The sequence below is a fragment of the Myiozetetes cayanensis genome, unplaced genomic scaffold, assembly GCF_022539395.1.
Source record: "Myiozetetes cayanensis isolate MyiCay16 unplaced genomic scaffold, myiCay2020 scf20-37, whole genome shotgun sequence".
In the NCBI taxonomy this organism is placed as follows: Eukaryota; Metazoa; Chordata; class Aves; order Passeriformes; family Tyrannidae; genus Myiozetetes; species Myiozetetes cayanensis.
In genome coordinates, this window is record NW_026087412.1 from 7,808,490 (window position 1) to 7,826,644 (window position 18,155).

The following is an 18,155-nucleotide window of genomic DNA, read 5'->3' on the forward strand; positions in this document are numbered from 1 at the left end:
CGGCCCTGTGTGTGTCCCCCTGAGCGCTCAGGGGGCGATACGTGCCCGGCTGTACCTGCGGAGCGAGGGTGTGTGAACGCGTGTGGGGATCAGTGTGTGTGCGAGCGCCTGAGCGCGGCGCGGGTGCGCGCACCCCTCGCCGTGCGGCTGTGCTCTTCTCCCCCGGGTGCCGAGCAGCGCCCCGGGGTCGCACCGGGGGTGCGCTGTCCCCAGGGTACGCCCGGCCCCGCCGAGCAGACGGAGCGCGACGCCGCCGAACCGGCCCGGCTCAAACCGGGCAGAGCCGCGCCGTGCCGGGCGAGCTCATCCCCCCCTTTGCCGTGCCGAGCCGATCCGATCCGATGCGATGCGCGCCGTGTCGGGAGGGCGGGGCGGTGGGAGGGGGCTGTCCGCGGGGCCGTGGCGCGGCGGAGCGGCGGGCGCAGAGCGCGGCGGACACCGCACCCCGCACGGCGCTGCGCGGGGCCGGGCGCTCCATGAGCCGCCGCGGGGCGGGTCGGCGCTGCGCTCGCTCCCCGCCGCGGGGCCGCCGCGCCGCCGGGGCCGGGATGTGACTTGCGGCGGGCTGGCGGACAGAGCTGCCCCGCCGCCCTCGGCCGCGGCAAGACAGCGGGTGAGCCGGCGGCGAGGCGGCGGGCGGGGGGGACACCGGAGCCGGGTCCGGGGCGCTGGCCCCGGAGCAGCGCTGCGGGCTGGGGGGGGCACAGCGGAGCCGCTCGCCCGGCTCTGCGCCCTGCGCTGCCCGCAGAATTAGCCCGGTGGCCGCCAGCAGACAACAGGCTGGATATAGGAGTCCGGGGGGGATTAGATGGGATATAGGGCAGGATGAGGGGGGGGCTGGAGCAAGGGGCTGCGCTGCGCGGCGGGGTGCAGGGCGGAAAGCTGGCGAGGAGGATAGTGGAGTTGGGAGAGTGGGGACAGGCGGGGGAGGGAGAGACGGGGAAAAGAAACCGAAGAGAGAAACGAGCGAAGGGACAAAAGAGGGTAGGCTGGAGCGGGGTAGGCATCGTCCGGGGAGGAGGAGGAGTAGGAGGAGGCGGAGGTTGCAGGCGGATTAAGGGGAGCCCGGAGAGGCAGCCGTGAACCGGCTGCACGGAGGGGCCGCTCGGCCTCGCACCGCACTCGCGGGGGAGTTGCAGCCCAGCCCGGCACTTCATCGCATTCTCCAGCGGGAGCTCAAGGGCAGCAGTAACGGGGTACAGGCCGAGGGGGAAGAGCCTTCTGTTGGCCCCTCGCCGCCGCTGTCCGGTGCCGGGGTCGGCGGGAGCCCCGGCTGGGCGCGGGTGCGGAGCAGTTTTCTCTCTAGTTAATAAAAGCCCTGTCTCCGTGTTACCTCTCCGCAAAGCCACGCAGTGATTGGATTTAGCACTTATGTGAACCCTTTGTTTACACCTGCCCTAATGTTTATCCCAAGGCTAACAGGATTTCCTGCGCGCTGAACCCAAACACCCAGGTTGGTGCTCAGCGCTAGCACGGAGTGCGTTTATCGGGGATAGGCTTGCTGCTTACCAGCAGGGAATATCGGGGTTGGGGTGTCCTCTCGCTGCATCAGGAGAAATCAGGTGACAGAACCCATCTGTTTGAAGGCTGTGAAATGAATAGAAACAGTCTGAGAATTAGCAAAGAAAATAAAAACATTAATTACTGCCATTGACTGCTCTCCGTTGTGAAATCTACAGTAGGCACTATGGTCAGAAGTATCCAGGCACAGGCGAATCACAGAATCTGACCGAAGGGAATTGTGAGCACCTAGAACATTAGCAAGATCATTTTTATCTTCAGCATTATCATATTATCTTCAGCATTACAAAATGTTTCTAAATGAAAGCAACACTTTTTCTACGTGTCGTTTTTGGAGTGGGGTCTTGTCTTCTGTAACCACGAGGCTCTACAGAGCATGATGTGTATCTCATGCAGGGGCTGTCAAAATCACTGCTGTATTTTTGCCTACAAAGCACAATTGCGCTATTAATTATTATTCTGGAAAAACACACATCTCTTGAGTAGTCTGATCTCAACTTGGCTGTTGCTGCTCTGTTATCAGTCCCGAAGCTCATTCTTCTGATCTGATCAAAAGCAGCTGGCAGAGATCCCGTGTTGTGATTAATTCCTCACTCACTAGCATATCTCCACAACACTTCATGGTGGGGGTGGTTTTCTTTCGGAAATTGCACAGTGAACCAGTCTTGTGTAGCAGGCAGGTTACTATTTGTGCTACTATTGCTTATATTTACTAGATTGTTTTTCTTCTCTGTGATTGGATGCATATTCCTGTGTCTGTTGACTAACATTAGGATATGGGAACAGGTAAAACATCTAACCATGAATAGCCTAACCCTAAATCTTCACACGATTACAGATTTATTCTCTATACATATTGTGGAGCAGCATACAGCAATATCTTTTTGACCACATATTTGCAAGCTTTGATCAGAAGACTTTAGTTATGGAAAGCCTCAGTGATTTTTAACCATGACAACTTTTTGATGACAACTGTGAGATTTTCTGTTTCTGCTTAGTTGCTTGTAATTGTACTTCATACCTGCTGGGGCAGCTTTGTGTCTGCAATTTCTGTAGTGATTCTACGCCAGATAATGTAATGTAGGGGACTGCACTCAGTGGAGTTATTACAGCTGTCACTGAGAGCTGTCCTGCTAATTGTTTGCTGCTTTTGCCTGATATGTATAAGGCTCATTGATTCATTTAAAGTGCCTTTGGTTGCTCGGGGTTTAGGTATGTTACCTGAATAGCTTTACCAAAATAAAATTTTGGAGAGGAATCAGGGAGAGGAGGGGGAAGGGGGGGGGATGGAAATCTCAAGTTGATTTCCTTGTGTATGAACAGTTCATTCAACTATGTGGGGGCTGTATCGGTGCCACTTACTGTATCTGTGCTGGAATGTTTCTGTGGCATTCCTGTATTACAATTGCTGTAGTTCTCTGGCAATAGAAATGAAGTGCCAGCCAAAAAGAGCGCTATTGTTACTACAGGGAGGTTGCATAACTTCGGTAAGAGCTAATCTAGACACAAAGAGGTAAAAATACTCCTCCTCTACAGTTACTGATTTAGGTAACCACCAGCGAGAATGTGCAGACAGATTTTACTACAGAATCTCAAGAGGCACAGGACTCTGCCATCCTACACACTGCCCAGGCTTGAGGAAGACACTGTTTGAATACAACACCATTATTGATAGATTTCTTTTTTTCCAAAGTAACTTTTCTGGGAAAAAAAACTTCATCGTTTTCCCTTCAAATTATTTAGTCTGTTGTTTTAGCTGAAGCTGTGGTATTCCCTTCCAAAACTTTTATGTTGTAATGCTGTGTTTTCCCTTGTTTTTACAACTGTCTGTGTTCAGTGCTGAGCACCAACGCTAGAAAGGGGATTTTTTTCGTTGGTGTCATCACAGGGGGTTGATTATTATTGCCAGTTTTTACCCAGTCAGGCAGAAATACATAGTAAACAGGTTGGAAACAAACTACTTTATTCATACCAGTGGGGAGGAAAAGATTTCTCTTTCGGAGGCTTCAAGCCCTGCTTGCAAGCTTTGGTCTAGCCAGGATCAGTGGGACTTACTGACATTTGGTAGGAAATTATTTCACACCAGGAGTACCTGTCAGCACTCCTAGAGATTTCTTGGTCAGTGCTATAGCAGTCCAGAACCAGAGAGGACCACTGTTTATCTCCATCAGCTTTCCCAAAAGTAATTTCACAGTTGGAAGTAACTTGAGAGAACTCCTTGAGTTGAACATCTCTGCATTTCAGAATATATTTTTATCTGAATTCTCAGTGTGTTTTGTCACAGCTTAAGTTCACCTTTCCAAAAGAAAGCACTTCTTCGTGGAGGGGGAAATACTCAAAATCATTAACCCTCCCTCCCCCCCCACCCAAACACTTCCAAATAGGAAGAGGAAACAAATGATGGGCTGACAATATGACTGCTTACCCATGCAGCACAATCTCCATGGAAACAGACTGTCCTAGAATAGCTCAATCACATGAGGGTTACATGACATGAATAAAGTAACCAGAAAACTGGAAAATATCTTAGAACTGGGGAGACTTGCACTTAATTCATTACCCCCCAGGTTTTTGGAGAGTAGCTAGTGAACAAAGCTAGTATTGAAAGCAATTTAGTCCATGCTTATAATAATTTGTAAATGATGGGATAGTGGAAAATTAACATGACCCTCACTTAAGGGCTGTTTATTGTTTGCAGTTTGGGTGACATTTAGAATGAATTTTGAATCATTTTCCACATGACCTCCTCCTCCTACCATGGTTTGCAGCATTGCCTTAGTAGGTCCCAGGGGATTGCCTCTCCTTGTGTCAGCAGGCACTGACCATTTCACACTTTTGAGGACATTTCAGATACTCTAGAGTAAATTCGCTGGTTGAAGAAGGAGTTGCAGAACTACCTTCAGAATGTTTCCTTCTAGTTAATGATGTACTCATGAGGCAAGGAGATTTATTGAGTGTAACCATATTCAATACAGAACTGAATATATTTCACTGATGATTAGTTTTCTGCCTGTAAAGTCAGTGTTTTTAACGAGTGTTGGGACAGAGTCATTGAGAAACCTATTTTACAAATAAGATATAAACAAGTATATGTTCTACCAATTCACCATGAAGTAAATTAAAGATACGTTGAAATCCCAAAGCATTTGTCATCATGGTGCAGGACACTGCATTGTTAGAGCATTGCAGCCCTTTCAACAGTGCAAAGATGTGGTAATTTCTATGGGCAAGCAGAGATTGTCGATTACCCTTGTCCTGTTTGTTCAAGCCCAGATCACATTATTTGTCACAGCTCCCACTTCTGAGATGAAGGTTTGTAATAGGGTGTTTTGTCTGTTGTGTGAGTGAAGACCACTGAGTCATTATGCATTTATATTAGCACATTTGCTGTCTTGGTGCCTCTAATAGGAAACATTACAATCTCCATCATCTGTCTGCTGGCAGAGGCTGAAAATGGCCATTGGTCATTATGCAGTGAAACATTAGTTTGAAGACTGAGATCCTCAAGATTTAACTTTGGTCATCACAGGACTGTAATGCACAGGAAGAAAATCCATAGTTCTCAGCTATAAGAGACCCTGTACAGTTTTGTACAGTCTATGTAAATAGTTTTCATGTTGGTAATGACCAGTTGTGCTCGACACAACAACACTGCACTGTTACTGTAAACCATTTTCAACCCTCATCAGAGTTTTTGGAGTTTTCATTAAATGCAGTTCTGCTCTATGAAGTATCAGTGGACAGGTAACCATTTAGGGCTGTTGTCTGACGTACAAAAGGGCTGTCAACAGCTGCTCTGCTTTTCGCTTGGTATCCTGGACGTGTCACACGAGCAGTGACTCGCAGTGAGTGACATGACTGCCTGTTTATGTGGTGGGTTTGTTCGTGTGGTCACACCACACAGGTGGGAGTCTTGCTCTGAGCACTTTCACCCTCGCACGTTGCTCACATCAATGGGCAGGATCCTGCTGGAACTGCAGCACAGACTGCAGGTGAAGGTTACCAGTGTCAGGTTTCAGAGCTGGTTCTCGCAGTGTTTACTCCACTGCCTTACAGGGCAGCTCTTGACAGGGCACACTGGGCAGTTAAAAGTTTTATTTTTAACAATCTCCTTTGTCTTTCTTTGCTTATTATAAACAAATGCTATAACATATGTATTTTTAAAGCACCTAACCCGTGTTCTTCCTAAAACTAAGTTGGGATTTGTCCAGGCTTTTGGTCCTGCTGGTCAAGTGGGATGTGTTGTGTTCCTGGAGAGTTTACCACTGTTTACTCTCTGAATCTGGGAAAGTGATGTTCTGTTTTTTGTTATTTGTGTCCTTTGTATGGCTTTGGACTTGTTAAGAAGCACAATGAGTCATTCATTTTTGACTAGCTGATTGATGACACTGCATGTGTGCACCATTGTCATAGAATATGGGATTTTTCTAGGCAACCATTGCCATTTGCAAGTGCTATCTAATACCTGGGCTTTGGAAGAGGATGAAAGAAGTTAATATAATAACTATTTATTGACCAAGCATGAAAACAAGATTTTCCTTTTTAAAAAAAAAGTACAATGTTTATTTTCCTTGGACTGATTTATCTTTTAAGTAATAATTTAAAAAGTGCTTTTAACTCTTCCTTTGTTCCAGTGAAAGGAACAAGGCTGTGGAACAGTCTAATTGTGGTATAGTTTACGCTTGCATCAGGCCCAGTGCAACTTGCACATACTTTAGGCACCTGAATTTGAGTGGGGTATTAAGTTTGAACAGGTATCTAAGTACTTTGTATAGTGTATTATTTTGCACCAGGCTACATAATTTCTTCTAGCTGTGCTTTGGGATATTTGCAGGGGCAGAGTTTGGCAATGCTGTTCTCAATCTGTGCAAACAGAGTAATGAGTCAGTTTGCATTCTAAGTACAACAGGCAAAAGCAGCTTCTGGGAGGGCAGGGAAGGGGGCTGGGGGTAGGCCGTGCCAGGCAAATTCAGTGCGAAAACAGTAAACACGGGCTGCTGGAACGAGCTCTGCTTCCAGTTGCTGTGAAATCCTCCAAAGTGAGCTCCAGCTCAACAAATACTTTGTTGTCTCAGACAGAAAAATGAAAACCTACCCAGCCATCGGTTTCTTCCTCCTCTTCGTGATCAGCTATGGCTCTTCGGAAAACTCCAGCACGCCCAGAGGGTGCGGACTGGATCTCCTCCCTCAGTACATTTACCTGTGCGACCTGGATGCCATCTGGGGGATCGTGCTGGAGGCGGTTGCAGGGGCAGGTGTGCTGACCACACTGCTGCTGATGCTGATTTTGCTGGTGAGGCTGCCCTTCATCAAGGACAAAGAGAAGAAGAGCCCCCTGGGAATGCACTTCCTCTTTCTCTTTGGGACTCTGGGACTGTTTGGGCTGACGTTTGCTTTCATCATACAAGAAGATGAAATGGTGTGCTCCACCCGAAGGTTTCTGTGGGGAGTTATCTTTGCTTTGTGCTTCTCGTGCTTGCTAGCTCAAGCCTGGAGACTTCGCAGACTAGTTCGCCATGGGAAGAGTCCATCTGGCTGGCATCTAGCTGGGGTGGCGATCTGCCTGATGCTCGTGCAGGTCATCATCGCGACCGAGTGGTTGATACTGACGATTGTCAGAGATAACAAGCTGGCCTGCAGCTACGAGCCGATGGATTTTGCTATGGCTTCGATTTACGTTATGTTCCTGATGGTGTTTACCATGGGATTCTCGTTTTTCACTCTCTGTGGAAAGTTTAAGAAATGGAAGAAAAACGGAGTATGCCTCATTATAACCCTTTTCTTTTCCGTTCTGATTTGGGTGGCCTGGATGACTATGTACCTCTTCGGGAACGCTGAGCTACAGAGGAGAGACAAATGGAGTGATCCCACTCTGGCTATTGCACTGGTGTCCAGTGGTTGGGTGTTCGTAATTTTTCATGCCATCCCAGAGGTCCACTGTACCATCCTTCCATCACAGCAGGAAAACACTCCCAATTATTTTGATACTTCACAGCCGAGGATGCGCGAAACTGCTTTTGAGGAAGATATACAGCTCCCTCGGAGCTACATGGAAAATAAAGCCTTTTCAATGGATGAACATAATGCAGGTAGGAATTTGCTATAGAGGACTATATTTTTCTGTAGTAGTCAAGAAAAGTGTCTGTATGAGGCCTTTTTCAGGTGTTCAAAACAAGGGTCATTAGAAATGCCATATTTTACATACTACATATTGTTCCCTTTTACATTAAGAAATCACCTAGTGAGGGGGAAAAAATGCAGAAAATGCATGTGTTAAGTTAGAATGATTCTTCTGCATGTTGTTTTTTCTTTGAAAAACTGAACAAATGCAAAGCCCTATTTTAGATAGTTTAAATGACATTTTTGGTCATTAGCAGGTAACAACATTTAATACAAAATATTTTCCCCAAACCCAAGAAAAAAAATAAAGTAAGTGGTCTGTGTTGCAAAATGCTCAGCCTCTTGAGCAACAAAATAATTATGATTAATTATATTGCCATTAAAATTAATTTAGTGCCACTTTGTGTCACTGTGGGGGAAAAATGCCAAGTGGCTTATAGACAAGTTCAAAGACAGCCTTTGTTCTGAAGGCTTTAACCTCTGAGGTTTCACAGAGGTTTCGAGGTAATTTGCTTTCCTTGTCACAGAAGGATGCGTGAAGACACATCATTAATATTTCCAGAGAAACTGTTTTTGAGTGATTACTGAAAGGATCAGCAACAACTGGGTGCTTAAGGGATCCAAAGCATTGCTGAATGTCTAACCCGTGTCAGAAGTGCAGGGGTTACTCTCTGACCCAGGCAGGGGGAAGCAGGAGCCCGAGGGGGTTGTGGATGGGGGTTGTGCTCTGGTGCTGTCCCACAGTTGGGTAAAGGATTTCATTACTGGTCACGCTGATTTTTATTCACTCTAATTGGAAAGAATACTGGCCTGGTATCCCAGCCAGGAGCTGCCACATTGCTTTGGCAGCCCCCAAAAGAAGGCTTAGGGCACAATGTCCAGGCACTTCACCTTTCTCTTTGATTTCCTCTGGGTTTGATGTTTCTGCTGGGTACAGACCAGACACAGAAGGAAATAGCGCTCTTGTTTGGCACAATGGCAGGTCAGGAAGGCATTTTTCCTTCAAGTTTTTTAGCAGTAACTTTAAAGGTCTCCTTCTAGTATGGAAGTTTTGGACAGAAAGGAGTTAAGTTCTGTGAACAGATACCACAAAGGGCAGTGGTAAACCAAAAACCAAATGGATGAAAGAATGGTTGCTGTTACTGGTGTTCCAAAACAACAGAGGCAGCTGAACTATGGACTGTTAAAAGCACTCTTTTTCTGGGGATGTTTTCGGGTTCTTTGACTGTCCTCCATCCCCCATTAAATTAATTTCATAGTAAGGTAACTGCAGTGAGCTATTTCTGACTAGGGCAGATCTAAGAACAAAATTGGATCTTTCAGTCTGTGTAATTCCAATTCATGCATGCATTTAGAAAAAAGAACTGGAAACTCCTTTTTGATCTAATCATTCAGTAATTAAGTTTTTCAGTGAAATGGATAGATGTATGATAGCTGTAAAATCATTGTAGTGTCTATTATACTGCAATTTATGTTCTGTTTTAATCTATCTGAATCTTAGTACAATACAAAATTGATTTCCTTATCTGATGCCCTTATTAATATTTATCTTAATAGATGCATGTCATTCCTAGTCCCATGGCTTGAGGGACTTTTTAATAAATCAAAACAGATTCGATATTCCTTTGCAGCAGTTCTTTAAGCACAGACTTGGGACAACAGTGTTTGGAGACAAAACTTATTATTATGGGAGAGACTTAATACTAAAGGCAATAATAATCAAGTCATGTATTGTGGCTGCTGAAATGTCAGTTTAAGTCAGATCACTGACATCAGCTGATGGTTGTCAGTGGTAAAGCACCTGCAGTCTATTAGCAATTGGCTCTCTGCAGGTACTTAGAGAATGTTCTCTTCTTTCATCCATTTAATTAACCTCAATTGGAGAATTCATCGTTAAGAGTTTAGACATTAATAGAAGGGTACTTTCTTCAATTATACCTGGGAATAATGTTTAAGAGTAGAAGATCTACTCGTTGTGAAATTTTAGAAGACAAGATAAGCAAAAAACACCTTTTAGTTCCCTGACTGTAATACTTCTTTCAGTAAATAGTCAGCTTGAAATAGAAAACATGCCTGAACAAACATATTCCCCGTTAATTCCTGTTGTTTCCATTAATACTCATATAAGACAATTCCATAAATTTGCTCTTTTTTAAGATTTTAAGTGGCATTTTAAGAATCTGAACAACCTTTAAACTATAGGTTCAAACAAGCATATGTCCTCCTAGTTTCCTCCCTTCTTTCTTAGCGAAGATGCAGCTTCAAGTTACACATCACAACAAGAGCTGTTCTATTCCAGGAATAACGTTAAGCATGAATAAAGCAAAACTATTTTAAAGTTAGTATTTTAAATATCATTTAAACAGCACACTAATCTGGGATTTTAATATTCATATGATAGGTTGAAATATCTATTTAAAAGAGTTATTTTCATAGCTGTGTCTTTTAAAAATGTTAGTAAAGTATTTAGAAACCCTGGACAAAGGCCAGTTCTCAGTGCTTTCTGGAGGTGCAGTGCTCACTAGCAGGGCAGCCTCTGTAGGCAAAGAGAATTTGCCTTATACATGAAAAATCTGGATGTGAAATGTAGAACGCTACAGCTGTCAGGAAACCCAAGCCCCAGCAATTCCAGCACTCCTTGAATTTCATTTAATAACTTCTAGTACTACAAGACACCATTTCAGCCCATGCCTAAAAGCAAAGTTAACAAAATTTAAAAGATGTGTTAAAAGGAGACTTTGACACATTTGCTCAGATCTTCTTGGCACTGCTTGTTTTTCACCTATACATACCCTATGCAAGAGCATGCATTTAACAGTAATGGAAAAAGTACAAGGAAAAATGGTAAAACTGATATGAGAAGAAAATTCCCAAATGAGTGTTTTGTCCACCAGCTTTATCACAGATTCTCATCTTTAAAAAATTTAAGACTCTCTGCAATAACAGGGAAGGGAAATTTAGCAATATGAAATTGAATTTACTGGCTCTTTAAGATAGCTTTGAAATTAACCTTTTTATGTAAATATTTTGTGCAGATGTGTAAATATAGATAGTATGTATTATAAAGGGTTTTTTTTATTTATATGTACTATCAAATACCAGTGCAATCATTTGTGTTTAACACATGAGATGTAGTCAAATGACAACAACAAAGAAGTGCTACTGACCTTGAGATGGTTAAATATAAAATAAAAAGTACTTAATTCCAGCTTAGGTATTTTCATCATTTGTTCTCTCAGTGTTCTGCAAAAATATGTAATTTTAAAATATAGAGCAAATGAGGGTCTGTGTGTCTCTGAAGTCAACAACTGAGCATTTGCAGGATGGAATTTCTAAATTTCCATGCTAAATCAATACTGTTCTTCCTCTTGGTGCACAGCTCCCAAAGAGAGGAGTAGCAGTGGATAGAGGACAGCATATGGCAGTAGGATCCATTTAAATCTTGTTCTACACAGAGCAACTGTATTAAATCCTGGCTTTATTAAAGTCTGTGCTGTAATTCTCATAAACTTGAGCTCATTCACGATTTCAGCCAGAGAGCACAGAATTGTAATTTGAATTAAATCTAAGAGAAATTCTTGCCCCAGGTGCCTGAACTGGGCATGTTTCTATTTACCAGCTGACAGATGAGTATTGCCCGTTGTAACCATGCACATTGTGTGGATAAATGAGCTCTGTTCCCTGGCCACATCTGAACTCAGTGGAGCCATTATTTACCTCCAAAATTAAAGAGGGAGCTTGTGTGTGTCCATCCCTGGTGAAGAGAGAAAGCAGCATATCCCTCACTATGCATATCCCTCATTCAGAATATACATCTCAAACCCAAACTTGTGCTAAAATTAATGGGGAGACTGATGTTTTCCTGGTATAAACATCCAGAAGGACAATCGGTATCTTCTCTTTTGCCTCACTCACTTGCCCTGTTTAAGCTATTCGAAAGCAATATTTGCTCCATCTTTCTGGTTTCTCAGAGTAAATATAATCTGAAACATCTGGAAAATCCTTATATGCTAGTCATGCTGAAGTAATGCTCAGGGGGCTGTGAGCATGCTTACTGGCTCGAGCAAGGCTTTGGATCCCTGTCCACTGAATTTGATAGAAAGCAAATTGTGATATGTTTTACTTAACCCCACAGTATCCAGACCAACACAGCAGGCACTTTGGAAAATGCGCTGTGCAAGATACGTTAGACTTCCAGTGACTGAAGATATTGAGCTCCCATTGATGTGAGACTAAGCAAGCTTCAAAAATTTGGTTCCATTCAATTTTTTCCTGTTCCGCAGCAAACAGTTAATTTTATGTAAATCTGATTCTTCCGAGATCCATTCCCAACTATGGAACAGAAACAGCTGTTCAAAAGCAACGTGAAAACTGGCATGGCAACACGAAAGTTAAAAATCAGGGGCAAACTTCCCAATAACTAAGCTAGAAGGAAGATACTTTGTGACTTCACAGCTTTAATTGTGTTCTAAGAGCGCTCTCTCTTTTCTGAACAGCACTAAGAACGGCAGGATTTCGAAACGGCAGTTTGGGAAGCCGACCTAGTGCTCCTTTTAGAAGCAATGTTTATCAGCCAACTGAGATGGCAGTTGTGCTAAATGGTGGGACTGTAAGTATCAAAATGTGATGATTTAAGAGATCTTTGATATGCACTGATATATACAACCACTCCTAATTGAAAAATCTGCTTTTAGCTTATTCACAGCAGGGGGAGAGCTATAAATGAAAATTCGGGCAGCAAGTATGCATGTAATGCTTCCCTTCCCTCTAGAAAATATGTAATTAACAAGTATTTTGCATTTCTTTACTTGGCCATTCACATTATGCAGTGCAGCTTGAGTGAACCAAGTTTTTTTGTGAGACTGCATGTTCAGTGGCCCTTTCAAATCTAATTTGTGTTAAGATGTTTAACATAACTATTAAGTGACACCATTTCTAACCTGATATTTTTCAAGATCATGTGAGTCACAGAAATGTTTACAGGCCAGTGCATTGTTTTAAATAAGAATAATTGTTGCAGGTAGTGGTAATCTCTCACATCTTCCACTTTCTTGTAAAATGTATGTAATTCTTTGTAACTTACAGATTTGTACATCTCTTGCAAAGGGATTCATAAAAGAGGAATATAGAATATTTTAATGTTAATAGCATTGATTTTTCTTCCTTAGACAATAGTTTGGCATGCAATTCTTTGATAGACCTGTTTTTCTGCAGCCTGGTTGTTGTAAGAATGGTTTATTGATCTGATGCCAAACGGATTTTCTGAATGTTTTTCACATCATGTGTAATTCACACTTAAGACATTTTCATATAGCAGGCATACTGTTTAAAAAGAAGAATTTTCATCCCCACATTTCTCATGCATATCTACATGCTTCTTAAAAATCTACTCATGAGCCAGTTTATACTCATGTGAGTTGGGTTTTCTTTCGTTTGAATCATGAGCTGATTCCATAACTCAACCTCTACATTTAAAATCAAATAACGTGAACTGATTGCAAGTCTGGTTTTGTTTTTAAATAAGTAAAGTTTTGGTTGATTATAGTGAACAGGAGGGACTAGATAAAAGAATTCTCCTGTGTGGGTAAGACAATGTGAAACATGCCAACTTGAGTAAAATGAAAAGGCTTTGCTCTGTGTCAGTAATGGACTGCATCCTTCTGATGTTTGGATTTATCTCCGCCTGTTTTCTGATACCAGAACGTGCAGCTCAGGGAAAAGGCAGTTTAAGGATGAGAAGCTTGAGAATGTGGTTTGGGGTTTTTTTTGTTTGTTTTTTCTTTGCTCTGAGATGGATACAAAGCTCAGTGGAGAACATCAGATAGTGATTAATGTGTATATATAGTCATGGTTTTCACAGAGAGGTGAATGCACTGTGTGGGTGGAAGATGAGTCTCTTTGTGTCACTTTGCTCTGGAACTACCATCTGGAAAGCTGTCATGTACATGTAGCATGATAACACTGACTTGTGAACAGTCTAGATCTCTCAGTTATGGGTTTGTTATCCTTATTTCCAGATACCAACTGCTCCGCCAAGTTACACTGGACGACACCTCTGGTGAAAGGCTGTAGGCTGTAGAGAGTAAGAATCCTTGTTGCAGATGTTGTTCCCTGGCAGTGTGTCTTTGAGGGAAGGAATCCATAACAGTACCAGAACAAAGCAACAAAACATCCAGGATCTTTCGAAATCCTACAGAGGATTTTGTCTCAATGTGAACACCATTGAACTGAGAATTGCAAAAACAAAATTGTAAAACTGAAGCTGAATCTAACTTAAAATTGAAGTAGGCACACCTTAAATTGGAAGAGGGGATATTGTATTCTGAAATGTAAGATATTCTCGTCTGTAAGTTGTGTGCCAGGCAAGCCTGGTTTTGGTGGTTGCCAGTTGCTTGCAAAATACCCTCCTCTCACCTAAACTTAATTCATGTTGCCACAAGAGATTGCCACGCAGGACTTCTTTCCATTTTGCTCCTTTTCCCTTCATTTCAAACGTCATGAGAAGTACCTTGTTTGCTCATTATGTAGCTGTACTGTACAGTCACGTAGCATCATGTGTAGTCAAGCATCGTCACTCCGTGGCAACTAAATTCCCATTACGCCGTAGGCTGATACACCGCTCTTCAACAAGCTGGTCTAGGAGGTGCAGTTCTGGAGGGATGAAAGGTCTAGGCATGTTTCATGTGAGTTATGGAGCTTCTTGAGGCAGAGAGGGAAAGTGCAAGGTCCAGCACAGAGGCAGCCGTCCTCGGCCTCGTGGGATGGATTCCGTGTTGTTCCAGCCTCGGCCCCGGTCACGAGCAAAGAGCTGCGCTCCCACATCTCCTGCGGGCGAAGCCGCTCAGTGAGACCTTGCAGGGATGTCCTTTGGCAAAGGCTTAGCTGGGAGGGGATGTGAGGGGCGTTTGCAGCAGCAGTTGGTTGTGCTGGTGGCTGAAAGGCAGCGCTGCTGCCCTGTCCACGCTCGGGCCGGGCTGATGGCCAGGCAGGAGCGGTGGCAGCCGGGGAGCACTGCCCACCCCTGGGAGACACTCAGCAGCAGAGTAGGGTCGAGACCTCCCTTTCTAGTCCCTGTTCGTATGAGTAGTCCCCTTGACTGCAGTTGTTTGTGCATTTAAATGTGGTTGTGCATTTTAGTGCCTAGAGAGTAGAATCTCTGTGCTGGAGGTGGTTTGTTGTTGTTTTTGTTTATTTAAGGTGGTTTCTTCCCTACTCCTCCCCTCCCCATCCATTTTCTTGAGTTGATATAAGGCAGACTTTCTCAACCCTTTTTATCTTTGTTTTCTCCAGGTTATTTAAAAGGTTCCCATTGCCCATTTTTTGTGCCATGGTTTTTCATTATGTTGAAGCAATCATTCCTTTCTTTAACATTTAATACATATCGGACATTGAAAACATCATTGTATCCTCACTGTTTGGCCAATGTTAATCTTAGCTTTCCTCGATACTAAAAGCTAATTGTTTTTACTTGAAGGCATAGGAAACATATAACAATTAAACTTTGCATATGCTGTAATAAAAATATATATTTTCAAACTAAAAAAAAAGAAATAAAATGTACAAATAACTGAATAGCTTAGTAGCTTCACAGAGAGAAGTTACTTGCTGTGTACTGCAAAAGAAAGACAAGCTTTTTATTTTTCAAGAGTCTTCCTGATTCTTCATGTACCTCCATTTCTACTGAATTAGGAACCTAGTCCTGCAGACTTGTACTCCCACGAGTAGTCCCATCGGCACCAGTAGGTCTACATACAGGTACAGAGGCTGCAAGACCAGTCCCTAAGTGTTGCACACAGATACATGTATATATATATATATATATGGAAAAATATATATTGCCATTCTTGCCATGATCATCTTATGGGATTTTATTTCAAAGCCCTTCTCCTCCAGAAGCAATGTTTTTCTGTCATGCATGAGTGAAGGAGTACATGAGCTCCCCCCTGCCCTTCCCTCCTCGAGGCAAAGGAAGCATGTGCTTGTTTTAGGGATCCTTTATTTCATTTGGTATGTAACTAGATGGCCTTAGTAACCAAGTAGGGTAGGGGTGGATATTGCATGCTATCCAGCGACTTAGAAATACATTTTGCTTGTTTTAGGCGGAGCTTTGATCAAATAAGGCTATTTGAGATGACAATAGCTACCCATATTATGCTTAATTTGGAACAATAAAAAAAACTATTACCCATCACTTGCCTGCAGAATTTTGCTTTTAAAAACCACTTTAAAAAATCCCTCATAAAACTCTGTCATAAAAACATATAAGATGACCATGGCACAAATGGTAGGACAGCTTTCTTTTTAAAAATTTATCATGCTACAACCAAGACTTATGAAGTGTAATACACATTTTACAGACCTTGGACAAAATCTGTACAAGATATAGTTATCTTAAGAAACTTTTTTTTTTCTTTTTCTAGATGTGACTGAATTGATAAATAGAGTTCCCAATCCTGCTTCTGATGAAGTTGTTTGGAATTTGAGGCCTTATGCAAAGATAAGGCCAGATCCTACAAACTGCTACTCACATGACTAGTCTCACTGGGTTAGTCATGTGGACTATTCACAAAACTAAAAATTAGCAGGATTGGGTTTAACGTGTGGTGGTGAAAGTGTGGCAATAGATTAGGAGGGTCTTTATTTTCCAACTTTATACAATTAGTAATAAGCAACTTTTTTTTTTTTTGTAAACTAGTCTGTGATGTAAAACGCCCCAAATAAAACTGTAATTGAAGAAAGGCACCTTTATGTTAACTTATATTTTTGTTACAGTATTTACTTTTGCCTTTTTTGAAAGTTTTCTAGAATGTAGAGCATCTGTGAACAACATAATAAGTAAGTAAGCACAAGCCTTTCGCAGTTCTCCTAATTATAATTAGCTTTTATACTATAAAAGCTACTGTGTTGTCCCTTGATGGTTATGTGCTCATGGTGTTTCCATGCAGAAAAATTAAATCACAAAGCATCTGAAAAAACTATTACCAAAACAAGATTTATAATGACTGGCTTTTGATCAATGGCTGGAAAAGAGTTCAGAGCCATTCTTTACAGATCCTGTCCTGCTTTCAGATGAGTTGAGGGTGTTTGACGCTTACCAGAAAATATGTAGCATCTTCAGAAGAACACTCTCAAGACATACAACTGTTTATATAAACAAGGTACATGACTACTATAGAACGAGCTGTTTCAGCTTTTAATCTAAACACAGGCATCTTGGTTGGCTTTGTTTGAGCTTGATGCCTTGGATTTAACCAAAGGCCATACAAAAGGGAGCATTGTAGCTTTTATAATAAAACAATTGGACTATTCTACCAACTTAACAGGATTACAAAGCAGGTGCTTTTTATTAATTGATGAGAGCTAAAGCTCATTTTTGATAGATAATATATATTTATTAAATGTATTAACGTGTGTTTTATAACGTACCCTTTTTTCCGCTGATTGTTGCATACTGGAATCTTATTAAGTACATCTTTAAAGGATTTTCAAGACAATCAATGTGTACCATGATGACTGTACATAAGTATACAAAACTACAAAGGTTGTAAAGCATGGGCAAATGTTTTATTTTCAAAATGCTGTTCTTAACGAGAATAAAGGCTTTACTATTTACTTACAATGTTTGTGTTGAGTTGCTGTTAAAACCCACCTGAAGATTTTCCATTACAGTGAACTAAGGGTGCTACAGACGGCATTGTCCTTTGGTGCAGTTCTTCAGTGTCAGCTCAGTTAAACTGAAGGAAACAGGCTTCTAGAGGCCACATTCCTCCACCTTTGGCCACATTCCCGTGCTTACCCTTAGCTCTGGCACCTATCAAACCCACAGTGAGCCAGTCAAAGAGATGAGCAGCCAAATTCTTAACAGACTAGTGATTTTTTTTTTTTTTTCCAGTTGGCTCAGCAGTTTCCTGTCCTGGCTCAATTGCTCATGCTTGGGAAAAGGAAGGGATAGGATCATACAGCTGGGGTTGGAGATGGCTTTTTCTTCAAATGGTTTGATTTTCCAGATCTGGTGCAACAACTGTCACCACCCAGGAAAAAAAATGAGGGGTGGGTACTGGTATAACAGTAAGACAAAGTCTGTGTAAGTGATGGAAGAAATCCATGTGGAGCCACAGCAAGTGCTCTTATCCATGTTTTATCATGTGTTCGTTTGAAACAAGTAGATCATTGACTTACATGGAATTAGTAGCAGAACTGCAAATATCTTCTCTAATTATAAAATTGTAAAGGCTTAAATAAGACTATGCTCAACAGGACTAAGTCAAAAAAATAATGAGAGCTCCTAAGCAGAGGGCCCAATCTGAGTTTTACTGGACCTAATACAGGTAAGTACCATATGTAAGATTTGTGAAAATGCTGTCACTGGGATCTTAATTCTACACTTGCTCAGTTCATGTGCTAAGTGGTAACAAAAGGGCCTTTGACTTTTTTCCCCTTCAGAAATGCAGAGCAACCCCAGCTCTCATTGCCTTCCACTGGAATTGCAGGGGCAGTGTTTCTGCAAATCAGAC

General features: G+C 42.4%; 1 protein-coding gene across 3 annotated transcripts; it reads left to right on the top strand.

Moving 5' to 3' along the window:
* The first annotated feature begins 409 nt into the window (after positions 1–409).
* Positions 410–17,260, top strand: GPRC5B (G protein-coupled receptor class C group 5 member B). 3 transcript variants are annotated; one of them, XM_050317932.1, is made up of 4 exons: positions 410–613; positions 6,597–7,610; positions 12,138–12,250; positions 13,659–17,260. In XM_050317932.1, the coding sequence occupies exons 2-4, from the start codon at positions 6,605–6,607 to the stop codon at positions 13,701–13,703; spliced, it is 1,164 nt and encodes a 387-aa protein (XP_050173889.1). In that variant the 5' UTR covers positions 410–613; positions 6,597–6,604; the 3' UTR covers positions 13,704–17,260. The 3 variants fall into 3 exon arrangements, with proteins under 3 accessions (XP_050173889.1, XP_050173890.1, XP_050173888.1); XM_050317933.1 differs by having other exon boundaries at positions 462–613; positions 6,601–7,610; XM_050317931.1 differs by lacking the exon at positions 410–613 and adding an exon at positions 1,222–1,453.
* Positions 17,261–18,155: the final 895 nt, after the last annotated feature.

What these genes read in the sequence shown, in the direction of transcription:
- GPRC5B (XM_050317932.1), top strand. Translation starts at nt 6,605, where the DNA reads ATGAAAACCTACCCAGCCATCGGTTTCTTCCTCCTCTTCGTGATCAGC. An exon ending in AATGGATGAACATAATGCAG is followed by an intron (nt 7,611 to 12,137) that starts GTAGGAATTTGC and finishes TTTTCTGAACAG; the next exon opens with CACTAAGAACGGCAGGATTT. An exon ending in TTGTGCTAAATGGTGGGACT is followed by an intron (nt 12,251 to 13,658) that starts GTAAGTATCAAA and finishes CCTTATTTCCAG; the next exon opens with ATACCAACTGCTCCGCCAAG.